General features: G+C 61.3%; 3 protein-coding genes across 3 annotated transcripts; 2 read left to right on the top strand and 1 right to left on the bottom strand.

Moving 5' to 3' along the window:
- Window positions 1-378: 378 nt before the first annotated feature.
- OPLAH (5-oxoprolinase, ATP-hydrolysing) lies at window positions 379-16539 on the bottom strand. The gene is made up of 26 exons (XM_039364664.1): window positions 16178-16539; window positions 15643-15834; window positions 14716-14824; window positions 14507-14630; window positions 13783-13978; window positions 12946-13111; window positions 12727-12865; window positions 12436-12503; window positions 12085-12338; window positions 11549-11661; window positions 11092-11262; window positions 10866-11003; window positions 10600-10738; window positions 6784-6896; window positions 6389-6540; window positions 6137-6297; window positions 5187-5288; window positions 4798-4972; window positions 4512-4696; window positions 3862-4008; window positions 3242-3376; window positions 2971-3120; window positions 2001-2158; window positions 1503-1663; window positions 1045-1142; window positions 379-956 (listed from the first exon to the last, which is right to left on the bottom strand). The coding sequence occupies exons 1-26, from the start codon at window positions 16349-16351 to the stop codon at window positions 789-791; spliced, it is 3888 nt and encodes a 1295-aa protein (XP_039220598.1). The 5' UTR covers window positions 16352-16539; the 3' UTR covers window positions 379-788.
- Window positions 16540-16551: 12 nt separating this feature from the next.
- EXOSC4 (exosome component 4) lies at window positions 16552-17780 on the top strand. Its single transcript, XM_039364672.1, has 3 exons — window positions 16552-16873; window positions 17013-17219; window positions 17299-17780. The coding sequence occupies exons 1-3, from the start codon at window positions 16703-16705 to the stop codon at window positions 17656-17658; spliced, it is 738 nt and encodes a 245-aa protein (XP_039220606.1). The 5' UTR covers window positions 16552-16702; the 3' UTR covers window positions 17659-17780.
- A 155-nt stretch (window positions 17781-17935) lies between these two features.
- On the top strand, window positions 17936-22818 carry GPAA1 (glycosylphosphatidylinositol anchor attachment 1). Its single transcript, XM_039364670.1, has 12 exons — window positions 17936-18204; window positions 18281-18463; window positions 18545-18656; window positions 18752-18902; window positions 18984-19085; window positions 19443-19639; window positions 19930-20126; window positions 20229-20382; window positions 20828-20920; window positions 21154-21350; window positions 21420-21590; window positions 22268-22818. Exons 1-12 carry the CDS (start codon window positions 18131-18133, stop codon window positions 22509-22511), a joined length of 1875 nt encoding a protein of 624 aa, XP_039220604.1. The 5' UTR covers window positions 17936-18130; the 3' UTR covers window positions 22512-22818.
- The last annotated feature ends 1597 nt before the right edge of the window (window positions 22819-24415 follow it).

Below are 24415 nucleotides of genomic sequence, written 5' to 3'. Positions count from 1 at the left end.
TGACACACCAAGGGATGGGGAGTTCAACTTTTACTTTGTAACCTTTGTGGGGGGGGGAGGGGAACTTTCAGTCTTGGTTTCACCTTTGTTCGTGCTGATATTATGTAGCCATTAAAAGTGTTCTTTGAGGAAAGCAATTGCCTCAGAGTTCTTATTTCTGCCGCTCATTTATCAGAACCATCACACCTTGGGGGCCCTCTGCTCCTCCACCTGTCACACAGGGAAGGGCCGTTGGGTCAGAACGCGCGAGGGGGGTGGGCTCTAGTGCAGGAGGTGGCAGACTCGGACCCCTCACGGAGGCTTCGAGCTGGGCCTGGTGGGCAGCACCCCTGGGCAGACCAGCCGGGTCGTCTGCTGGGACAGAAACGATTCAGGGACTGCAGGCAAATGCCTAACTTTATTCATGCGAAACTACGCTAAGCGTTTGCCCGGCCCCTTCCTCCCAGGAAAAGGCCCGGGCGGCGTCCATCCCACCACCACTGGCCCGAAGGGTGCTGTGCTCCTTGTTCTCAGCTGGCACAGGCACCACTGGCTCACGGCCCCTGCGCCAGCTGAGAACAGGGAGGCACGGCACCCTCTCTCTCTCTCTCTGGGCTTGAGGGGTGCAGGCAGAAGAGAGGCGGGCAGGGGGCAGCCCCCCCCAGGAGAAACAGCACTTAGGGTGTGTAGGGAGGGAGCAATCTCTTTATTTCACCCTCCCCCCCATACGGACAAGAAAGGAAGAAAGCTGGTCTCTGTTGCCCCCTTGTGGTGAGAGGTGGAATTGCCCTGCCACCTTCTCCAATCTTTCAGGGCCCATCAATTATCTCCTGTGACCGGCTGTAGTAGTAGAAGCTGCCTCGTTCTCTGAAGAGCTGGGCCCGGAGCCTGGTCTCTTCAGACCCTTTGGCCAAGGGTGGCGGTTGGGGGCGCTGTCCGAAGCCCCCTCCCCCTGGGGTCTGCAGGCAGAAGACGTCCTACGGACAAGGGAAGGAGAGAGACCCCTCAAGAGGGCGGCTTCCGGGACGGGGCAGCAGGCCAGGAAGGCATCCAGGGACTCCTTACCCCAGGGCGCACTTTCACAGACATCTTGGCACCCAGGTTCATGGTCCGTCCCTTGTGTTGGATCAGCAAGTTCAGGCCCGGGGAACCGGGATCGCCACCTGTCCGAAAAGGGAGAAGCAGCCACGGGGCGGTCTGGGGGTCAGAGGAGACGCTGGAGAAGCCACCTCCAGCCTTGCAGGGCGAACCTTCTCTTTCTACCCTTCGGCTGTCCCGCCGTGGCCTTCCCGTGGCCTCACCTCCCCAGCCCTGAGAACTTCCAACAGAGGCTGGGTGGACAACTGGGGAGGATGTTGTGGGGCTGCCCCGCTGAGCAGGGCAGGACCTGTCACGTGCCTTCCAACCCTGGGATTCTATGAGTCCACCCCAGAACTGCAGCGACTCCGCCCCCCCTATAGATAGCCAGCGGAATTGCCCCACTGACACGCCGGGACCTCCTGCCACACCCAAGAAGGCCCCACCTTGCAGCCCGTATGGCTGGAAAGCCCGGCGCTCACTCAGCACTGACAGGACCATCTCCTCCCGGAACTGGAGCTCTCGCCGGACCCCGTCCCCTCCTCGGAACAGCCCAGCCCCCCCAGTATTTGGCGCCAGCTGGAAGGTCTGCAGGACCACTGGATACCTGGGGGGGGGGAGAGGAAAGAGAGCGGGGTCTGCAATCCCCTGCTGAATGCCTCCTGTACAATAGGCTGAGAGTATGCACAGCCAACACATACACACACATATGCACACACACACACACACACACACACAAGCACACCAGTTGCCTGCCTTGGAGTGAGAGCTTTGAGCTGGGTAATCAATGGGGGGGGGGAAATGTCATGGGACTAGGAAAAGGAGCAACCAGACTGAGCCTGCTTGCCAGGGCAGCCCCCCCCACTTTCCTTGCTCAGAGGGCTGAGGCGCATTGCCCAGGACCCGGAGCCAAGAGCCCCCCCTCAGGTTCCAATGTCACCCACCGTTTTTCCAGGATCTCAGGATCCGTGATGCGGGTGTTGGTCATGTGGCTGTGCACCCCACTGCGGCCATGCCAGTGAGGCCCCGCCCCGGCCCCTCCGGCCACCGTCTCATAGTAGCCGATGTGCTCGTTCCCAAACGTGACGTTGTTCATGCAGCCCTGGAGGAGGGTCGAGGGGACGGAGTGTGGGCTCTCTGGCCAGCTGCAGAAGCCCCCTCCCCAGGACCTGGGGCTGGGCAGGGAGGGAAGGAGAACCCCGGTCTCAGGGATGATGGGAAGGCTCCTGGGGGTCTATCAAAAGATGCCTCTCTGCGCTCTGAGCACAGCCACCAGCCAAGGCCTCTGGACGTCTCTCCTCTCAGCCACTCGGGTTCAAGAAAGCCCGGGAGGCACAACCTCCGGGCTCAGCTGGTGTCTGCGCGAGGCCGCCCATGCCCTGGCCGAGCAGCTGTGTGACCCCAGCCCGAGTTTGAGACCCCCAGCTGTGGGGGAATTTGCACACGCAGCAAACTGCCATGCTTTCCCCCCCACAAACCTCATAACCTTTTGATACCCTTTGTCCCAAGGAAGCAGTCAAAAGATCACCCCCTCTTGATTTAATATCTTACCTACCTAAACAGATAATATGCTTAGTTCCTTCCCTTATCTCTTCCCATCTTTATCTCTTCCTCTCTTTCATCTACCTGTATTTGTCTTTACCTGATCTCTGACCATGTAATATGTTACTAGAAAATAATTGCTTATATGAAGGAATTTTCAATTACTTTATGTCAACAGCTAAAGATTAAACTTCTAAATGTAAAATGTCAGCAGTTAATGGCAAAGCCTATGTATGTAAAAAGTATATAAGAAATAATAAACTCAAGAGTTTGTCAAGCTGTATCCTGCAGCTTCAAACCTCTGCTCAAGACATGCCTGCGTCTTTTTCTTAGCGTCCTACACCCAGCCAGGCCTTTCTGTGCTCCCCTCACCTGCGAGGCAGCACAGACTTCAAACGCTCGGAAGATGACATCCACCACCCTCTGGGAGGTCAGCACGTTGCCCCCCACCACGCCGGCATCCAGGGAGGGGTGGAGGACGGAGCTCTCGGGGACCACAATCTGCACGGGGGACAGGCAGCCCTGCGAAGAAGCAGCCGGGGACACTTCAGGCTCTCCTGATCATCCAGGCATTCCCCCCCCCCCCGGCATCCCCCCAGCTCTTCCAAGGGCTGGCCCCGCCCAGCTGCCCCTCCCTCTGCACCTGGTTGAGGGGGATGTCCTCGCCCACCATGCAGCGCAAGCAGTAGATCAGGGCGGAGAGGGTGATGGCGCGGGGGGCGTTCCAGTTCCCGTACACCTCCTGGCCGGTCCCCGTGAAGTCAAAGAGTGCGGTGCCCTGGGGGGGGGGGAAGAGGCACCATTAGCCCTCCCCCCACCATCCACGTTCACCGCGGCTGTCAATCCTTCTCAGATCTGTACACACACACACACACACACAGCGCGTTCAAGCAGCAGAGAAGGAAGCTGCAACCACTCCTAATGCTGGACGGCTGTTCTGTTGCTCATGTCTCCCCCCCCCCGCCTCCCCCTCTGCTCAGGTCCTTTGCTCAGAGTTCCCCAACCTTCCAGTCTTTGTGGACAGAGGGGATCGTTCTGTGTGAATGAAAGGCAGGTGCGTATGCGTGCACAGGTCCATTTGCACACACAGATATACACACACACACACTGCTCCCACAAGTCAGGATGTGTGTGTGCACATGTGTGTTTGCCCGCCATTTCCATGGCCTGGTTCTGAACGGCTCAAGGCCCAGGAGTTGGGGACCCCTGGAATAGATGACAACCAAGACCCCTCCCAGCTCCAGGATTCCGTGACACGCTCACCTCCTGTGGGTCCACCGTCACATGGAGACAAATCGGGGTGCCGTCATCCATGAAGTCCTTGGCCTCCACCCGCAGGGGGAGGTCCACGTGTCCACGGCGTGTGGCGAACTTCCTCAGCATCGTTTGGACGGCGACCTGCGCGTTAGCCTGAGGGCACAGCCAGGAAGGGGCTGAAATGGTCCTGGACTCTTGAGTGGCGGAACCCTCCCCATCCTGCCAGGGAGGGGCCCCAGGAGGCCCCCACACCGCTGCCCCCACCCTTGGGGCCCCAGCATTCAGAGTGGGGGGTCTTCAGAGGCTTGCCCTCTCCAGTGTGGGGCAAGCCTGCCCCCAAAGAATAAGAGGGGCACTGGGACCCCCACTCCCTTTCCACTCGACCCACTTGCGCTGAACACGGGAGCTGCTTGTTTCGCTGCCCTGGGGAATGGGAAGCGGAAGGATTTCTTCTCCCCTCCCAGAAAGTGATGGGAAATGTTGACCCCAACCACATCGGATCAACCCCACCTTAAGAATTGAAGCGGGGGTCTCCAACCCACTCCTGGCTCTCCCCGGGCCACGCAATGGGGCAGACCTTCCACTGGGTCTTTGAAAGCCTCCAAGCGGGAGGTGAGTCCTGGGGTCAAGCCAGGGGCCGCGAGACCCTTCCTCACCTGAATGTGGCCCATGTAGGCCTGCACCACGCCCAGCCCGTACTGCCCAATCAGCTCGTTCACCAGCTGGATCCCCTTCTGATTGGCGGCCACCTGGGCCCGCAGGTCGGCAAGGTTGTCGTGGAGGTTGCGGGTGCCGCTGCTGCCGGGCAGTTGGCCAGGGGCCAGCAGGGCCGCGGTGACGGCTGTAAGGAAAGATGCTCTGCAGTGGCGGGAGGGGTGATGGACGCAGACCTCCCTCCTGAAGAGCTGAAGCTCCCTCCCCTCCCCCGCCCCAAAGACCAACCTTCCTCTTGGAAGACGCCCTCCTGCACCAGCTTGAAGGAGATGAAGATGGCCCCCTCCTCCTGGAGGGAGTGGGAGTGGGGGGGCATGGAGCCCGGGGTGATCCCCCCAATGTCGGCATGGTGGCCACGACTGGCCACGAAGAAGATGGGCCTGGCCCCCTTCTCCCAGAAGACCTGGAACGAGCAGCGGCCACTCCACAAAGAGGCAGGGCATGGTGGGGGGGGGCTGGGAAGCAGACAGGGGGCTGCAGGGGCAAGTCAACCCTGGGGCCCCATAAGCCCCCGAACTCTCCTATTCCGCAGGACAAGCCCGGGGCCCACCTCAGGGAAAGCTCTGCGCCCCCAGCTGCCTCTTTGCCCCTCCAGAAGCGGGGAGGGGGCCACTCACGGGGGTGATGACCGTCAGGTCGGGCAGGTGGCTGCCCCCCGCGCAGGGGTGGTTGCTCAGGATCACGTCCCCCTCGTGAAGGTCGGGTCCCAGGTGGTGGATCTGCAATGCAGACGGGGAAATGGGGAGGAGGGGGAGAAGGCTGAAAGGTCCCCCACTGAGGCCTGGGTGCAGCCCCTCCCTGTGGAGGAGGCTCCCCTCACCCCACAGCCACCCCAAACATCCAACCCATCCCCCCCATCCACAAGCCCAGGGTCACAATCAGTGGGCTCTTTCGAGGGGGCCTCCCGGCACTCTGAGAACCAACCACCTGTGGAGACAGGGTGGAAACGAGGCAGGAGGAGAGAGAAAGAGACAGTCGCTTGGTGATCCACAAAAGAGGGGAGGGGGCTTCTCTTATGCGCCCCGGGAGAAAGCGAGGGGCATGGGAAGGGTGCCGGCAGAAGAGGAGACACAGACCAAGGGCCGGCCCTGCAGAGGGGAGAAAGAGACTCGTTCACACATGCAGGCAGACCCCGCAGGGCGGCTGAGGGGAAGGGGCAGGCAGGGGAGACACAGCCACTCAGCCCGAGGAAGGGGGGCGCAGGAGGAGCCTTAGGGGGTCCCCAACAGGCACCTGGCGGGTCCCACTCTCTGCCCCACCCAGATGCCCCACGTACATACAGACACATGCGTGTGCATGAATACACCCCTAGCCTGCAATTCTACTTCCGGCTTTAAGAAAGCAGGACTTTCAGCAACACACAGAAAAAGCAGGGAAGGGGGCTTTCCCCGTGACCTTTTCACAGTCCTTGTTTTACACACCTGTGTCGCGTTAACACACTAACTGCCTCTCGTTTCTCTCCCCCCCCCATCTCCAACTCCCCCAGAGGGCTCCTATGCCAGGCCTCCCTACGGCCTGCCCTTCGCCCCTGGAGCTGACCCCCCACCCACCCAGAGGCAGCTCCTACCTGGAACTGCACCGTCTCCTGCATGGCGCCCAGGTGGACGGGGATGTGGGGGGCGTTGGAGACCAGCCCCCCATCAGGCCCGAAGAGGGCGCAGGAGAAGTCCAGTCGCTCCTTGATGTTGGTGGAGATGGCCGTGCGCTGCAGGACTCTGCCCATCTGCTCTGCTCGGGAAGAGAGGAGGTTGTTCTCTCGGGGGGGCCCCGGGGCCCGTCCTGCCCGTGGGGGGGGGCAGCTCCCATCCCCCACACTCACCTGCAATGCTCATGAAGCGATGGGAGAAGATGGACAGCTGGACGGGGTCAACCTCAGGCCCAACTGGACGGAAGGTGCCGGAGCCCACCGCGATGCAGATGTCCCCAAGGGCCGTCACGGAGCCTGTGCAGCCGGGCTCCACCAGGATGGTGCTGCAGGAGCGCAAAGGGGCCCTTCAGTGGCTGCCTCTGGGTCACACAGCAGCCCCCCAGCCCCCACCCGTGGACCACCAGCAGTGGGCACAGCCATAGAGCATCGTCCACAGATCAGAAAGTCGCAAGCCAACTGCAGGAACACCTGCGATCTTATTTACCTACTGAGTCAGTAACCTCTTTTCTGCTCTGACAAGATTTGAACCCTGCGCCCCCCCATCTCCCCCCGCAGGCCCTCCTCACCTGTTCTTATCCACCAGGATGCTGGGGCCAGGGACGGAGTGGCCGTGGAAGAGGTTCTCCAGGAGGTAGACGGGGGTGTCCTGGTAGCCCCCCTCAAAGTAACAGCGGGTCACCTGTAGGTGGGAAAGGGCTTATTACACAGACCCCTCCCTCAGCTGGCACAGCTCTGTTGGCTGCCCTTGCCCAACCCCCCCCCCAGATCAGCCATGTGTCCGAAATGGTCTAGGGTTTCCTGCCTGAGCTGAAGGTTGGACTAGATCAGGGCTTTTCAACCAGTGGTACGGGTACTACCTGTGGTACATTGGCACCTGGCAGGTGGTATGCGACCATCCTAGAATAGTAGCGGGGGAGGGGAATGGTAGCACTGCACAAGCCTGAGCAAGAAATGTCTGGAGCTGCAGGGCTGTCAGGGCTGAGCGGAAGCACCAGGATCAGTGCCTCTTTCCAGCTGATTGGCGCTTCTCCGGGGCTGTCAGGGCTCAGTGGAAGTGCCAGCTGGAGCTCAGCGTCAATCCTGGTGCTTCTGCTGAGCCCTGAAGAAGCACCAATCAGCTGGAAAGCAGCACTGATCCTGGCGCTTCTGCTGAGCCCAGAAGAAGTGCTGATCAGCTGCAATGTTGCAGCATCTCCAGGGTCTTGTGATTTACATTCAGATGCTTGGCAACTGATTCATATTTATGACGGTCACAGTGTCCCAGGGTCATGTGAAGTGATCAAAACCTGCTGCAACCAGCCAGCAGACGGGAGGAATAAAAACCAAAAAACCCCACCCCCCCTGCCAATCCTCAACAGAAATGCTCACAATGAAAACCTCGGACAGGAGGAAGAGCGCCACCGGGGGGGGCAGGCAGGTGTCTTGCTTGGCTGTGGCTTGGGGGGCACTTTTTTCAGTACCATTGTAACTTTGAACAGTCACTAAGCAAACTGTTTTAAGTCGAGGACTACCTGTGCTTTATCACTTTTTTCCTTTTTTTTTTTGACCCTTTGCTAGGCGACTGGTGGTATTTGGATAGTGCCATACCCTAAAAGTGGTACAATAGGTGAAAAGGTTGAAAAGCCCTGGACTAGATGACCTACAAGGTCCTTCCAACTATTAGTATTATTATTGTTATTATTGATCATCGCATAGTCAGCCAGATGTTCAGACTGGATTTGGCATTTTGTCTACCCATCGAGTCCTTACCCAGGACCTGGGATAGGCAGATGTGGATGTTTGATGGTATTACAGATATCGTCATAGGATGGAAGCAGTTCCTAGGAAGGCTGCCTTTTGCAATTGACTGATGGCAAATTTGTCAATGCCAATGGTGTTCAAGTGGTGCTCCAGTTGTTTTGGGATTGCACCCAAGGAGCCTATGACTATTGGTACTACCCTTGCTTGCTTTTGCCACAGTCTTTCTATTTCTATTTGTAGGTCTTTGTATTTTGTTATCTTCTCCAGTTCTTTCTCTTCTATTCTGCTGTCTCCAGGCACTGCCACGTCCACTATCCAGACTTTTTTGTCTTTCTTATCGACAATTGTTAAGTCTGGGGTGTTATGTTGCAGGTGCTTGTCTGTTTGAATTCTGAAGTCCCAGAGCAGTTTAATTTTATCTTTTTCTATGACTTTCTCTATTTTATGATCCCACCAGTTTTTGCTTACAGGCAAATGATATTTTTTGCAGATCTTCCAATTATTATTATTATTATTATTACTACTACTATTATTATCTTGCAGCCCCCCCTTGCCACTGCGTCCGATTGGCACCGTTCAGCAGCCAGTCCCTGAAACAGGCCCCCGGTCCAGAATTTCTGGGAAGGGGGGAACTAAGGAGAAGCCCCTTTCTCTCTCAAGGACACCAGGCAGCTCCAAAAGCCGAGGACCCCCAGCTCCATTAGGACAGGAGAAAGGGTGCCGTCCCCAAGGGGGGGACCAGCAAGTGGCTGATATCCGGAGCAGAAAACAAGCCAGGAAGACCAAAAGGCTGAAGGAACTTCAAGGCTAGGGAGGGAGGGAGGGAGGGGCTCCTCAGCCCCCTCCCCAAGGTCGAGTGTCCTCTGCACAGCGGAGCCGGGATGACCCAGGCAGAAGGACTCCGGGAGGCCGAGAGGAACTGGGCGGCCCTCAACGCTCCCGACTGAAGTCCCAGATCTGGATCACTCGGAGGCCCCTTCTCGGAGCCCCATTCTTCATCTCTAAGAAGCCGTGGATGATGGGCCTCTGCCAGAGGACTGAAGGAGGACAAGTGTGGGAGGGGGACGGAGAGGGAGACCCAATGCCAGGACCGGAAAAAGCCCTCTTTGAGCGTTTGGAGAAGACGGGGCCGCTTGGCAGGAGCCAGCAGGGAATTGCTCCCCCCCCCCACACACACACAGCATTTTAAAGGGGACGTGGCCGACCTGCTTGCCTCAGAGTAGCTCTCCCCCACCCCACAAGCCCCTCCCCTGCAGCTCCTCCTAAGCCGGGTCACCCGAGGCAGGCGAGAAAGCACAGCCGAGAGAGAAAAATGCCAGCAAAACGAACTTCCAAGAGGGGGAAATGTAACATCCTTCCTTTGGATTGGGAGACTTCAGAGGCACCAAGACGGGATGCAGAGGGGACAGAGGTAGGCAAAATGAGGGGTCTCACTTCCTCCAGCCCCCTCATGGGGAGAGGATTCCCTGGAAAAAGCGACGAGGCTTGGAAGAGCCAGAGAAGAAGACCGCCAAAGAAGACGGTGTGGCTGGACACCGTCCAAGCTGACCCCAGACAGAGCTCAGAACGACTCAAAAGGAGCCGTGCATGATGGGAAGAGGGGGAGAGGCCGCCAGGCCCAGAGAATCGCCACGAGTCGGACGCTCCACTGAAGGGGTTACATCGCCATCGCCATCAATCAGCAACCGCAGTCAAGAAAGAACCCCCCCCCAATTTTGTTGCACTGCAAACTGAACATCAATCAAGATTAAGATGCTGCTGCCAAAAGAGCTGACCGCAGGAGGAGGAGGAGTTCATGCAGGAGGAGAGTTGGAGGGGCTGGGGGGGGGCGGGGGGGGCAGGGATGGCTAGGCCTTTTCCAGAAGGCAGGAGGAGAAACTGGGGGGCTGGGGGGGGGGGTGGAAGAGGATTTCAGCTGGAGCTCAGCAAGGTCTTTGTCCTAACCATGAAAGCAGCTTAACAACAGAGCAGGCTGCCCTGGGGTGGGGGTAGGGGTGGCAGCCTCCCCCCACTGAAGTTTTTCCAATGGCAGCTGGATTAGATGATCTCCAGAGTCCCTCCAAACGCTTCCGTCCCACGATTCTTTGCATTTTTGGAAAACTGGCTTTCCACACTTCCCGTTATGCCCAGCGCTCCCACGGTGGAAAGGAAACGGGTGAGGGGACCAAGAGAGGGAAGAGGAGTGCATGGGGGGGGGGGGCGAAGGAGCACGACTGCCCCTCCCATCTGGGAATCTGGAGCAAGGAAGCCAGAGAGAGGCAGGCACACACACGCACACTCACACACGCACGCAGGGCTGCATTGGCACAGCAGCCCCCTTTGCTCAGTTGGGTTTTAATCTTTGTTCCTTTTAACTTTTCGGATTGGGAGACTCTGCCTGGATAGTTTCCACTTTGCAGCCTCGTGCAGGTTTGGAAATAAAATCCTGTCAGCAGCGCCAACCATGTTGGGCAAGTGCCAGTCCCAGGCGTGGCTTTCCGGGAGATGCTAAAGAGGACAGACGTCCGGCATTCACACAACACAACAGCCTCCCCAAGGAGAGGCCCCCAGGGTGGACTACAGGGGCCCAGAGGGCCAAAGCTATAAGGCGAGCGGCTGGTCGGGTAGGGAAGCCCGGCCTGGGGCCAAGGGGAGAGCCCTACCATTTCCTGTGCGGGGGGCTCTTTGCAGATCGGCTGAGGCTCTTCCTGGCCCATCCTGGAGCTGGCGGTGCCCCTCACCCGCACATCGTCCACCAGGATGGCTCGGTTGGGGATGGTGAAGCCAAATTCCTGCCGATATCTGGTGGGGGGAAGGGAGGGCAGGCTCGTTATCAGGACTTGCTTTGGCCCCCCAGAGGGAGGGGTCCTCGGCAAGCTCTCTTCCCAGGGGGGGCAAGTGCAGGGGATGGGTGTGTGGTGCCACTGACCTACTGGCAAAGGCAGCACCAAAGTCTCCACGGCTGCAGGAGCCGGTGTGGGCCGGGTGGCCCTTGGCCGAGCACATGAGGGCGCAGTCTGTCCGCTCGTAGCGCAGGTGCAAGAAGGCCTCGGTGGTGATCTGGGACCTGCGGGCAGAGGGGCTTGACGTCTTCCGCCCTGGGTGCCAGAACCAGCCCCCCGGCCTCCTCCTGCCCTCCCAGTCCTGGGGCCCACCTGGCGAAGCCCTGGGCGTCCAACGCGTGCAGACATGTCTCCTCCAGGGCAGCCATCCGCAGATCCAGCTGGGCGAAGGAGGCCGGCCCGTAGACCAGGGAGCAGGGCTCCTGGGCCTCATGGACGATGTCTGCCAGGGCTAGCCCGTAGGCCGACAAGACCCCGCTGTGCCTGGGGGGAGAGAGGGAAGACCCTGCAGAGCAACAGGCCACCCACCAGGCGGAGTGCGAAAGCCTCTCCCCCGTCGGCCAGCACATCCCCCAGGGCCACAGGGGCCTCACCCTGCTTGGGAGGACAAAGGAAAGCAAGCGCCCCCCTTCCCTGGGACACGGGCCCCCGCCCGGGTGCTGGCAGACGAACAGGCCGGCTTGGCAACTGCACTTCAGGCAGCAGGCCTTCCGGGACAGCCGAGTTGCTTCCGCCTCCCCGGACCCTCATCGCACAGCCCAGGACCTACTTGTGGATGAAGACCTTCCTCATGCCCAGCGCCCGGGCGATGGCGCAGGCGTGCTGGCCCCCGGCCCCTCCGAAGCAGGCCAGCACGTGGCGAGAGGTGTCGTGGCCCCGGGCCTGTCCAGAGGGAGGAACGGCACTGTTGGGGGCAGACCCTACTGGGGGGGGGAGAGGACAGAGGGCAGGGCCAGGCTCAGCACCCCCCCACCCCTCCGGTGCCGCTTTCAAAGCCAGTTCAGGTCAGCCATTAGCTCCCAGCGCTCTTCCACCCTTCTGCAGCTTCCAGAGTGGAGGGTCGCTGCGCAAAGGGGCCGCCTCTGCCCACCTGAATCACGGTCACAGTCAGCCCCCCTCTGCGCCCCCGTGAGGGCCCCCCTGTAGGCCACCCAGTCTTCTTTGGCGGCCTGGGGTCCTTTTGCCTCTGGCTCTTCCAGGCCTCGTCGCTTTTTCCAGGGAATCCTCTCCCCATGAGGGGGCTGGAGGAAGTGAGACCTTTTGGAGGAACCCAGAGCAAGGATGGGGCCGATGAGCAGCCAGTACCTGCGTCAGCGCCCGAATGGGCCTGCACATGGCCTCGTTGGCCACCTGGATGAAGCCCATGGCCATCTCCTCAACGCTGAGGTCAGGCCAGGCTTCCCCAGAGGTCCTCAGCTCAGCCGCCAGCGCCCGGAAGGCCTGCAGGGAGGCTGGGTGAGAGAGCGGCTGGTTCTCGTTGGGCCCAAAAATGTGGGGAAAGTGGCTGGGCAGGAGGCGGCCCAGGCAGAGGTTGGCGTCCGTCACGGTCAGTGGCCCCCCTGCGAGAAAGGACAAGACGGGTGTCCATCAGCGACCAGCTGCCCGTCTCCTCCCTGGCCCTCCCCCGCCCAGAATGACGCCACGCAGCTCCCTCACCCTTCCTGTAGCAGGCGGGGCCGGGGTGCGCTCCTGCGGACTCGGGGCCCACCACGAAGAGCCCGGACCTGAGAATTTGGAAGAGCAGCTGGCATCAGGGTTAGGGTCTCCCTCCCCAAACTCAGAGGGGCTGAAGGGTCCGGGAGGCAGCAGGTGCCCAGTCGGTCCTTGCAGGGCCAGAGGCTGCCCTTAACCTGTCCCTGCTCAAAGGAAGACGGAGGGCGAATCGTCTGCAGCTCAGGGATCGCCCCCCCCCAGGGCTGGAGGGGCGACTCGAGGCAGGAGGCTCACCTGAAGAAGAGGCGGGAGCCACCTCCGGCGGCCACTGTGTTGATGTCTAGCTGTGGCACCTGGATGCTGATGCCGGCTGTGGTGGCCTCAAAGACGTGCTCATACTCTCCGGCGTAGCGGCTCACATCGGTGGAGGTCCCTGCAAGAGGACCCGGTCAGCCTGCCTCCCTCCCCCTGCTCTGCAAGGGGCCGCGGAGCCCCTCCACTTCCGCCACTCACCTCCCATGTCGAAGCCAATGACCGGATGCCCTTCCATGCCGGAGTAGCTAGTGACTGCGTAGCCCACGACTCCACCAGCGGGGCCCGAGAGGATGGCCCGAGAACCACTGAAGGCCTCCATCGGAGTCAGGCCACCGTCCGAACGCATGAAGGCGACCGGCACGCCCTGTGGGGAGGGAGAGGGGGCAAGGCCGGAGGAGCCGAGGAGGAGATGGTTGGCCAGCTGCTTCACCAGATCCTGGGGGGCCTTTCAAAAGCCCAGTGTGCTACAAACCTCAGATCCCCAGCAATCCCTGAGCCCCAAGGAAGCACCTCTTGCCACGCCCTCCTTGGCTTTGACGGCCGGTGGACCCCCCCCCCCAAAGCGCAAGTGGGGCCCTGTCCTGCCTGGACCGAGAGGAGGTGCACAAGCCTCACCAATGAGCAGCCGGCAGAGAAGCCGGACTCCCTCCTCAAGCATTTATGGGCTACTTATTAATGTGCTGAACGGGAACATCAGGCATGCTCGGTTGGCGCCAGAGAGGGACCTCTCGCCCTACCGCTCGGCCAGAGGCCAGAGAGCAGCCCAGACGCAACTGCTGCACATTTAATGCTCAACTCTCAGGTCTGTGTGTGGCAGCACGCCAGTGTGAGACGCATCCTGCGTAGGTTCCCAAAGCTCAGTTACTGCACTTGAGTAACGCGCACAATCTTCTGCCTTAACACGACAATCTGGGTTGCGCAAAAGGAGTGCAGGAGAGCGAGCAGAGCCTGGGCCGCTTAGGCAGGCTGCCATCCCTGGAGAGAGACCCTCTCAGGCCAAGGGCCCCCTGCCCCCCCTCTCCTCCTCTTCCTCACCTGGAGCTGTGAAGCAAAGCCATCCCGGAAGCTGTGCAGGTAGCGGAGGATGCAGGGGGTCAGGTAGGCGTCTACACAGGCTGTGTAGCCACGGGGCACCAGGCGCACCATGGGCATCACCTCGGAGGAGAGCGAGACCTGCTGGAAGCCCAGCTCCCGCGCCAGGGCACCCACCTGCTGCTCATGGCTGGGCCACCTGTGGGAGACACCCCAGGCTGAACCCCGGAGGCCTCCAGCGACCAGGTCCCTCCACTCTGGGCCAGTAGGCATGGACCGAGCGGGGAAGGGTGCCCCTTGCCATGTGGGGTGCTCAGGGGGTCCATCCCATCCACCGAAGGGAGATCTGGGCAGTGAAGGAGAGCTGAGGACTCTCAGTTCAGCAGCTGCAAGTGCCTCCCTCCCCCAGCCCTTACCAGCTTCCAGCCCTTTCGGCTATAAACCAGCACACAGTGGCTATAGAAGCCCCCAAAAGAACGAGATCCATAAATCTGTCCCAATCGACCTCCTGCCTAGTTTGTGTGATCCCTGTCTATGCCCAGCTGCCCAACACAGCCCTTGGCACGGAGAGGTTGCCCCCTCCGGCTGCCTTCTCTCTTGGCTGCCAGCAGTCCAGATGTGTTGCCTATGTTTTTACATCTGCCTTCCATGACTTCTACGCCCCCCCGGTCTCCCTGCTGGGGGCTGCCCTTCAGGGTCAAGACCCCTCTCAACCTGAGGAACTCACAGGTAGGAGTGCAGCAGGACCACGGCCAGACTGCGGATGCCCCGTGCCATCAGCGCCTCCAGCTCCACTCGCAGGGCAACGAGGTTTACAGGCTGCTTCACCACCACCGCCTCCCCGGTCAGGCCTGGGGGGGGGGAAGGATCCACATCTGCACTCCAGAGGCTCCATCCAGGTCTTCTCCCCCCCCCATGCCTGGCTGCAGCTCTCACCTGTCACCCGCTGACCGGAATCAAAGACCTGGCAGCCATCCTGATGGAGCACCAGGCGCTCGTCCACCTCGACCACCGCCTCGTACAAGACCTCTGGCATTCGGACCTCCTTGGGGAGACAGGGCAGGGGGCCCGTGGGGAGAGCAGGCTTCAGGGATGGGTCTGCCCATTTGGGGGGGGGGCAGAGCAGGAAGGACAAGAGAGAGCCCGTGCCAAGACAAGGGTCAGGCCCAAAGGGACCCAGAAGGCAGGCGAAGGGGCAGAGAACCCGAGGATCAGGCGGGCCCCCAGCTTCAACAGCCCCTTTCGGCAGTGCCTTAGTGGGGTGGCTGCACCCAGCTGTTCCCCTTCGGGCACAGGTGGGGCAGACCCAAAGGAGGCCAAGCACATCTGGGACGCACTTGGTGCCTGCAGCTGTTCTGCTGTAGCCCTTGCCTGAATCCAGGAGGAGCAGGACTCTTGGGGGGCCCAACTCTTTGCAGAGGGGGGTGGCCAGAGAGGGGGCAGCCTTAGGCCAGCAGAGGAGTGGGAGCCTTCAGGGCAGAAACCCCCCCCCCAGGACTGCCAGACAGGGACTAGAGGCAGGAAGGCCGGGCTGGTAGGGGAGGGTGGCACTCTCAGTCCTGGTCAGCCACTGGCCTCATTGGCCCAAGAAGGCCCGGGGAGCGCAGAGGGGTTGGTGTGGGAGCAGAGCTGCTCACGCCTTGAGTCCTAGGCACACCCAGGAGGGGGCAGGGGCTCCCAGCCAACCCATGCCCCACCTGGCTACCACTGCCAGTCCCAGGTGCAGCCAAGCTGCTGCTCTCCTCCGGGCTGCTCAGGGAAGGTGGCACCAGCAGGCACGGGGATCAGCCCTCCTGCGCAAGGCACAGCAGAGCGGGGGAGGGGTTGCTACGTGGGGGTGGGACCTCTTTGCAGAGCACTGACCAGGTCAAAAATGCTGGGCCGCGCCTGGTTCCCGATGTAGAGCAGGTCCCGGAAGCCCTTGGTGATCAGCAGGGCGAAGCGCTCGCCCTTCCGCTCCAGGAGGGCATTGGTGGCCACCGTGGTGCCCATCCGGATCCACTCGATGCGCCTGGTGTCCAGGGGCTGGTCTTTGGGGAAGGGGACCCCGCACTCCTGTGGGGGGGGGAGGGCTGGACTTCAGCCAGCTGCTTCCTCTGGGGCCTCCCCCACAAGCATCAGAGGAGTGCCAGCTCCCAGGATCGGTGCCTCAATCCCGGGGAGTAGAAGCATGTTCTGCCCTTGGCCTCCTCGGCAGGTCTGGCCTGCAGCAAGAGGGAGCGAGCCGGAGGCAGAGACCCGCAACTCCCAGACCTTCGCCCTCCACCCTCAGGGAAGCATCCGAGCCACCGGCTGCTCCAAAGCCAGGGTCGGTCCGGTGGCGGCGGCGCCAGGGGACGGGAGGTTCCGAGGAGCGCCGGGCCCGCTTTGATCGCTCGTCGAGGCGAGCCGGACTGACCTCCTCCAGGATGCGGCGGATGCCCTCGGTGGGAGCGTCGCGGTAGTTGGCCGGGTCCTCGGAGAGCAGCTTCATCACGCGGACCTTCCCGCGGGGGCAGCGGGCGAAGACGTCGGTGAAAGTGCCGCCGCGATCGATGGCGAACTGGAACTTGTCCGGCTGCGGGGGAGCCATGGCGGCTGTCGGCGAAGGGGGCGAGCGGGGCGCTGGGCAACTCTCCGCGCTCCTTCCCGTCGGCTTCTCGGGAGGCAGAACGGCCGGACGGGGCACGAGCGCACCGATCCGGGCGCTGCCCTCCGCCCCAATCGCCGCCCCGTCGGAGACAGCCCGCCTCTCCGCCTCCGCCCTCTCCCGTTTCTCGGGCCGCCCCGCGCAGCCCCCCCCCGGGAGCGCCGTTCGCCCCAACGACCGTCCGGCTGCTGGGGCGGGCGGGCGCTCCTCCTGCGCGCGCGGACAGCCAGGGGGCGGCGCCTGCCGGGCCCCTCCCGTCGGGGCGCGGGGCAGGCCGGGAAGCGCCGGGCGGGAATGGCGGGGCTGGAGCTGCTGTCGGAGCAGGGCTACCGCGTGGACGGGCGGCGCGCCGGCGAGCTCCGGCAGATCCGCGCCCGCATGGGCGTCTTCGCGCAAGCCGACGGCTCCGCCTACCTGGAGCAGGGCAACACCAAGGCGCTGGCCGTCGTCTACGGGCCCCACGAGGTAAGGGCTCTCCGCAGCGCGCGCGCGCTTGCCCGCCCGCCTGCCCGCCGAGCCGGGTTGGGGGGCTCAGGCGGTCCCCTCCCTCCCTCCCCTCTCTTTCTCCCTCCGTCTGCCCGCCGCTCTCCCGACTCCCCCGCAGACGCGCGGCTCCCGGAGCAAGGCGCCGCCGGACCAGGCGCTGGTCAACTGCCAGTTCAGCATGGCCACCTTCAGCACGGGCGAGCGCAAGCGGCGGCCCCACGGCGACCGCAAGTCCAGCGAGATGACGCTGCACCTGAAGCAGACCTTCGAGGCCGCCATCCTCACGCAGCTCTTCCCGCGCTCCCAGATCGACGTCTACGTGCAGGTGGGGCTCCGGGGCCGGCGCGGCGGGGGAGGGCGCCGCGGGCGGCTCGGGGCGCTCACCGCCGCTCGGCCGCCTTCAGATCTTGCAGGCGGACGGCGGGAACTACTGCGCCTCGGTGAACGCCGCCACCCTCGCGGTGATCGACGCCGGGATCCCGCTGCGCGACTACGTCTGCGCCAGTTCCGCGGGCTTCGTGGAGGACAGCCCGCTGGCCGACCTGAACTACATCGAGGAGGCGGCCGGGGGCCCGCAGCTGGCGCTGGCGCTGCTGCCCAAGGCCGACCAGATCGCCCTGCTGGAGCTGAACGGCCGGCTGCACGAGGACCACCTGGAGCGCCTCACCGAAGCCGCCAGCAAGGCCTGCCGGGACGTCCACGCCGTGCTGGACCGGGTGGTGCGGGAGCACCTGCGCGAAGGGGCGGCTCTCCCGGGGAACTGAACCCGAGGGGCTCCCTTGGACTGCGGCCCGCCCCGCCGCCTTTACTCGGACCGCTTCGCCCCGGCTGGGGCTTTGTATGCCTGTCCCGAACACGCGTCTTCCAAATAAACGTCTGGAATGAACAATTGCGCCCGTGAAGTCTCTTAGAAACCCGGGCGGGCCAAGAAGGGCGAGGGAGCCGCGGCCCGGGACTCTCGCAGCCGGAGCGGCGGCCGCGGCTGGTCCAGAGGGCTTCGGGCTGCTGTGATTTCCGCGCGGCCTTTTGGAAGAGCTCCAGCCGCCTTCGGGCCGTTCTCGGCGCCGGGCGCGACTCGGCGGGTCCCGGAGCAGCCCCGGGCCTCCAGCGGTGCAATCCGGGCGCGAACGCGGGGAGGCGCCGGCTGCGCGCTCGGGACTGCTCCTCCCCGACGCCGGACGGAGCGTGCGCGTCTTCCGGGGAGGCGCCTCCAACCGCCTCTGCCGGCCGGGCGCAATGGGGCTCCTCTCCGACCCGCACTGGCGCCGCGCGATCTCCCGGCTGCTGCTGCGCCTCCAGGCGCCGCTCTGGTGGGTAGGGGCGGCTGGGGGGTGGGGTTCCGTCCGCCGCCCGGCTGAGCCGCTCTCCTCCCGCTCTCGTCCGCAGCGCGCTGAGCTTCGTGGCCGGCTTGGGCTGGTTCCTGGGCCTGGCCTTCCAGCCGCTGGCGCCGCGCGCCTCCATGTCGGAGAACGCCATGGGCTCCACCATGGTGGAGGAGCGCTTCGCCCGCGGGGACCGCGCCCTGGCCCTCGCCCGCGAGTTCGCCGCCCAGCGCAAGAAGGCCGCCGGGTGAGTCGGGGCGCCGGGGCGGGCGCGGGAGCGGGGCGGCGGGGGCGGGTGCCGCGGCGACCAACGCCCCTCTCCCCGCAGGGCGCTGCCGGTGGCCTGGCTGGAGAAGAGCCTGCGGGGCCTGGGCCTGGAGGTCTACGCGCAGAGCTTCTCCCGGACGCTGCCCTTCCCGGACGAGGCACGCGAGAGATACGTACGTCCGGGGCTCGGCCGGGGAGGGGGGGGCAGGTCGGGAGGGGACAGCGACGCCCAGGCGGCTCCCTCCTCCCCTCTCCTCTCCCCGCGCAGATGGTGAAGGGGACCAACGTGTACGGGATCCTGCGGGCCCCGCGCGCGGCCAGCACCGAGTCGCTGGTGCTGAGCGTGCCCTGCAGTGCCGGGCAGCAGCGGAATAGCCAGGCGGTGGGGCTGATGCTGGCCCTGGCCGCGCATTTCCGCGGTGAGTTGGGCCAGGCCCGCAGCAGGGGAGGGGGCAAGGGAGGGAGAGGATGGCCGGTGCTGAGCTGCCCTTCCCTCCCAGGCCAGATCTACTGGGCCAAGGACATCATCTTCCTGGTCAACGAGCACGACCTGATCGGCATGGAGGCCTGGCTAGAGGCTTACCACGATGTCAACGTCACAGGTGGGGGGTCATCCGGGTGCTTGGAGGGGTGGGAGCCTCGGTTCCCCCCTGCCCTCCCTGGCTCTGCTCCAGGGCCCCCAGCCCCCCCCCCATGCCTCTCCTATTGGGTCTGCTGCTCCCCACATCGGGTAGGACCCATCCGGCTGTTAGCAAACGCTTCTCTTAAAACGAGCAGAACTTTTAACCTTTTTTTAGAAAATCAGGGCAGGGATTGGGCCCTTTGGCAGCTTCGGGAAACCCGATCCTGGCTTTTGGCAGAGCCTCTCACAGAGCTTCCGAATGTAGCCACTAGGAATTCCCACCGCCCGGCCCCCCTCTCTCAGGGAGGCACCCACGCAGCCGCTGTATCCTCTGCAGACACGCAGTCCTCGGGGACGTTCGGCCGAGCAGGAGCCATCCAGGCGGCCATCTCTCTGGAGCTGAGCAGCGACGTCATCACCAGCTTTGACGTGGCCGTGGAGGGGCTGAACGGGCAGCTGCCCAACCTGGATCTGGTCAACCTCTTCTACTCCTTCTGCCAGAAGAACGGGCTGCTGTGCACCATCCAGGGCAAGGTGCGCGGAAGAACTCGTGTGTCCTGGGCCGGTTTGGAGGCTGCCCAGAGGGGAGACCTTCTTGGCCATCAGCCCAGCCAGGCCGGAGGAGGTGCCTTGCGCCAGACTCGGCCACTGGTGGAGCAGGCATGTGGTCGGTCTGTCAGCAGGATCCCTCCCCGGTCGGGGTGGGAGTGGTGGTGTCCCTCCCTTGCCGCAAGAGTCCTTCGCCCGAGCTCTTGGGAGCAACCAGGGCATCATCCAGACCGTGCCTGCCCTGCTGAGGGCCTTCTCTGCTGCCCCTCCTGCAGCTGCAGCGCTCCGACTGGGACTCCCTCCCGGCCTTCCTGCACTCCCTCCAAACGCTGCTGCTGATGGTGCTCAAGCAGGGCTCCGGCCACCCGCAGGGGGACCACGGCCTCTTCCTCCGCTACCACATTGAGGCCATCACCATCCGCGGCATCAACAGCTTCCGCCAGTACAAGTTCGACATGGGCGCAATGGGCGTGTGAGTGCCGGAGCGGGCTGAGGTCCGAGGAGAGGCCGGGGGGATGCTGGGCACCCCCCTCTGGGACCCGAGGCCTCAAGGCTCTTTCCGCTCTTCCCCCAGGACCTTCGAGGGCATCTTCCGGAAGCTGAACAACCTGCTGGAGCGGCTGCACCAGTCCTACTTCTTCTACCTGCTGCCTTCACTCTCCCGCTTCGTCTCCATCGGGCTCTACATGCCGGCCTTCGGCTTCCTCCTCCTCATCCTGGTCCTCAGGATATCCTGCTCCAGCGGAGGCGCCTGGCCAAGCCAGCGGGCGGCCCTGCTCACCGGGAGGCCTGAGACGGGGGCATGTCCGCTTCGGGGAGGGTGGCTGGGGGGGGGCTCCTGCTTCCAGAGCCTCTGATGCCCCTCCCCCGAGGAAAGTGGGATGCTGGAGACGTGCGCAGGGACCCTGAGCCTCCAGGGCCATGTGCCGAGCAAGCAGGGTTTGGGGCCACTGGGGGATGGAAGATGGAGGTCCCATCCCGTTGCAGGGCCTTGGCTTCCTCAGTAGGCGATGGGCCCTCTGGCCTGAGAGAGCGGCCCAAGGCTGGGGGTCGCCTCTACCCAGAAGCTGCGGTCAGCAGCTCTTGTCCCTAGAATGCCATGGGGGTGCAGTCCGGGTGTCGGTGTTTGGGGCATGCTTATGTCAGTCCTGTTTTCCTGGACTCCCCTTCAACGCTCTGGACCTGTGGATGAAGCTGAGCAGCTTTGATGGCGACGGGAGCCAGCTCTGCGATGGGGACCAGGCTTCGAATCCTGCTCCCGTGGAGGTGGGTTGCAACAGGAAACGGTAGCCCTGGTCCCTGGAGAAGGGGGGTGTTGTGCTTGTGGTAGACCTCTCTCTCTCTTTGGGGATTGAGTTGGGCCCTGTGCTCAGCCTGCTGTCGAACTCCCCAGCCTCAGGGAGGGGAGGACATGCCTGGCCGGCTCTGGCTCGGCCGTTTCCATGCTTTGGGGGTGGAGCAGGACACTCCCTGAGCTGCTCCCATCCTTTTTGGGACAGGATCCAAGGCCCAGCTTGCTGACCCTGGTCCCCCCGCTGCTCATCTGCCACGCCACTGGCCTCGCGCTCTACTTCGTGCCAGTCTGGGGGCAGCAGGTGGCCACTGAACACTTCCCGGTCTCTGAGGCGGAGGCCGTGGTGCTCACCAGCATTGGGATCTATGTGGCCGGACTGGCCTTGCCCCACAACACGCACAGGTAACGGTGGGGCGGGAAGGCGGGGGCCGGAGGACTCTGCCCACACTGACCTGGGCTCCTGCCTTGCAGAGTCCTGATGGGCTCCGGGAGCAACCAGGGCTGGATGATGCTGAAGCTGTTTGCGCTGCTCTACCTGGCCATGCAGCTGAGCTGCGTCGCGCTCATCAATTTCTCCTTGGGCTTCCTGCTGACAGTCACCATGGCGCCCGTGGCGGCGATTGTGCAGCCCACGGGGCCCAGGTATGTCCCAGGGCAGGGACAGCAGCGCTGCAGGGCCAGCTCTGAGGCAGCAGGGGGTGGGGGGTGATTCTCTCCAGAGAGGAAGGAGAACTTTTGAACTCAGGGCCATTCTCTGTATCCGGTGCCCCAGGCCTGAAACCGTCTCTGTGCACCGAAGACTGCCGTGAAGGAAGCCAACGTTTTCACAAGCATGAATCCCTCCCTCGCCCCCGCCCCAAAGCTTAGCGCAGAATGACTAGGCCAGTTGGTAACATCAGTAGCCAAGCCAGATGGCCCGTTTCTGCTCTTACTGATTCCTGGATTAAAGGATTGCTAATTTATGGGTGAAACCTTCTGGACTTTTGCACCCTGGTTAGATTGCAGTTTCTTTAAGAAATTAGTGGGAAAGAGTGACGATGCATCTTGGGGCAGGGAGGGGGAGTGCCAGGCAGGCCATGTTTCTCCCTCCCCTCCCCGCCCTCCGATTTAAGCCTGGAAAGCTGGCAAGCAACTCCATCCCAACCACTCAGCCGCCTTAAGCAGCGCAGGTAGAACACCTGAGGAGGCTTCGCCCTGCATCTCTGGCCCAGGCCAGCAGGGAGCCTGCAGGTGCCCAGCGGGAGGGAGGAAAAGCCACTGGGGGGTGGGCACAGGTCTTGGCCAGGGGGATGTGATCAGAAGCCCCCTCTCCCCTGCAGGTACCTCTATGCGGGGCTGCTGCTGCTGGTCTCCCCAGCCATCACCCTCCTCCTCTGCATCTTCCTGTACCAAGAGCTGATGGAGTACCCCATTTCGCCCCTGGAGGGCTGGCAGCAGTTCCTCCAGGTGATTGCAGAGGGGCTGCTGGACCACTACCTCTACGGCTCCATCGTCTTTCCCTTTGTGGCCATCTTCGTCTACCCTTGCTGGCTGCTCTTCTGGAACGTGCTTTTCTGGAAGTAGCTCCCCCTGGCCTCTGCCCACCAGAGGCCGGCAAGGTTTTGAAGTGGACCGGGGAGGGGAGTCCGGACCCCCCTCCTGCACAGCAGCTGATGGTGCCAAGAGGGCATGGAGGAGGATGCTGCCAAGCTCGCAGTGTTGAACATCCGGCCGGCTGCAGGCTAGGTCCTTCCTCTGGGCCGGCTGCAGAGGGTTGCTGGGGTCACAGAGGTTGGCTAAGGGCCACGGGGCCGCTGATTCTCTTGGACTTTGCTGCGGTTGCAAAAGCTAGAAAGACCCTCTGGAGGCTGGGGGGGGGGGGCGGGAGCTGTGGTTGGCCTGGAAACCATTTTGGCAAAATAAACAGTTTGGAAGTTGTGGTGCAAAGAGTGGATTTGTGTGTGCCCACCGCCCCTATCATATTTCAGGCACTCGCAGGCCCCAAGTCAAAAAGCACCCCGGGTGGGTTGCAAAGCTGAGCTTGAGAGGTTGAAGGCTGGGGTGGGGCCCTTGAACAAGGAACTTGAAACAAGGAAATTGAACTTGAACCATGGATCCTATGAAAACAACCTGAAATTTAATGTGGAGAAGAGCAAAGTTTTACATTTAGGCAGGAAAAACCAAAGGTACAAGTACAGACTGGGTGAGACCTGGCTCAAAAACAGCAACTGTGAGAGGGACCTTGGAGTCCTAGTGGACGATCACCTGACCGTGAGCCAGCAATGTGCAGTAACACCCAAAAAACCTAACACAATCCTGGGTTGTATAAACAGGCATAGAATCAAGATTACACGAGGCATTAGTACCACTTTATAAAACGCTAGTGAGGCCACACCTGGGATATACTGCATCAGGTTTTGGTCACCATATCAGAAAAAAGATGTTGAGACTTTGGGGAAAAGTGCAAAGAAGAGCAACTAAGAGGATCCAAGGCCTGGAGGCTAAAACATACAAAGAACGGCTGTAGGACTTGGGTTTGGCCAGTCTAGAGAAAAGAAGTAGCAGCCTTCCCGTATTTGAGGGGCTGCCACAAAGGGGTGTTAACTCATTCTCCAAAGCACCAAAAGGCAGGACAAGAAACAATGAATAAAGAAAGCTAAGCAAGAAGAGAAGCAACCTGGAATCAAAGAGAAACTTCCTAACAGCAGTGAGGACAATTAACCAGTGGAACTGCTTGCCACCAGAAGTGGTTGCTCCATCACTTGAGATTTTTTTTTAATTGAAAATTTATAAGATTTTACAATACAAAAACAAAACAATTTTCCCCAACCCTCCCCTTCCCTCCCCCGACTATCCCAGAGCTGGATATAGGCTTAATTAGAGTTTCTTCAAAAAATCTTAAGAAAAGTATAAAATATAAATAAATCTAGATACATTACTTAAACAAATTACTAAATAATTAACAACAATATATATATAAAAAAAGAAAAACATAAATACCAGAAAAGAAGAAGAAAAAAAGAAATACATAAAAAATATGAAAAGAAAATTAACTTTTCAATATAAGTTATAAAACTATAAACAAATCTAAATACATTACTTGGACAAGTTATAAAATAATTAGAGGTAATATATTTAAAAAAAAGAAATAGAAAAGAGGAAAGAAGAAAATAATAATAAAAAAAGGGAAAAAAAGTTTGGCTTTTCAATATAAATTATTAAAAAGCTAAATAATATTTTTTAATATCCATCTTGTGTTGTATAAAATCTATCCATTTCCTCCATACCACAACATACTTCTCTTGAGATTGATCCTTCAGGAAAGCCGAAATCCATCACTCGAGATTATTAAGAAGAGATTTGACAGCCACCTGTCAGAAATGGTCCAGGATCTCCACCCATCGTCCCATCTGTTCTGATTGATGGATTGAGCGCTTCCGGTCCCGCCCTCCCTCTCGGCGCCGCTGACCGCTCCACCAATCCAGCCG

The sequence above is a fragment of the Crotalus tigris genome, unplaced genomic scaffold, assembly GCF_016545835.1.
Source record: "Crotalus tigris isolate CLP2741 ecotype Arizona unplaced genomic scaffold, ASM1654583v1 scf7180000019818.546109, whole genome shotgun sequence".
Taxonomy (NCBI): Eukaryota; Metazoa; Chordata; class Lepidosauria; order Squamata; family Viperidae; genus Crotalus; species Crotalus tigris.
The sequence above is the reverse complement of the archived record's forward strand: the minus strand, read 5'-3'. Positions and strand labels throughout refer to the sequence as shown.

Coding starts and splice junctions, on each gene's coding strand:
- OPLAH (XM_039364664.1), bottom strand. CDS start 16,351: ATGGCTCCCCCGCAGCCGGACAAGTTCCAGTTCGCCATCGATCGCGGC. Junction 13,112..13,782: donor GCTTTGCTTCACAGCTCCAG/GTGAGGAAGAGG, acceptor CCCTCCCCACAG/GGCGTGCCGGTCGCCTTCAT. Junction 957..1,044: donor CTGTGAAAGTGCGCCCTGGG/GTAAGGAGTCCC, acceptor CCTTGTCCGTAG/GACGTCTTCTGCCTGCAGAC.
- GPAA1 (XM_039364670.1), top strand. CDS start 18,131: ATGGGGCTCCTCTCCGACCCGCACTGGCGCCGCGCGATCTCCCGGCTG. Junction 18,657..18,751: donor ACGAGGCACGCGAGAGATAC/GTACGTCCGGGG, acceptor CTCCCCGCGCAG/ATGGTGAAGGGGACCAACGT. Junction 20,127..20,228: donor GACATGGGCGCAATGGGCGT/GTGAGTGCCGGA, acceptor CTCTTCCCCCAG/GACCTTCGAGGGCATCTTCC.
- EXOSC4 (XM_039364672.1), top strand. CDS start 16,703: ATGGCGGGGCTGGAGCTGCTGTCGGAGCAGGGCTACCGCGTGGACGGG. Junction 16,874..17,012: donor TCGTCTACGGGCCCCACGAG/GTAAGGGCTCTC, acceptor ACTCCCCCGCAG/ACGCGCGGCTCCCGGAGCAA. Junction 17,220..17,298: donor AGATCGACGTCTACGTGCAG/GTGGGGCTCCGG, acceptor GGCCGCCTTCAG/ATCTTGCAGGCGGACGGCGG.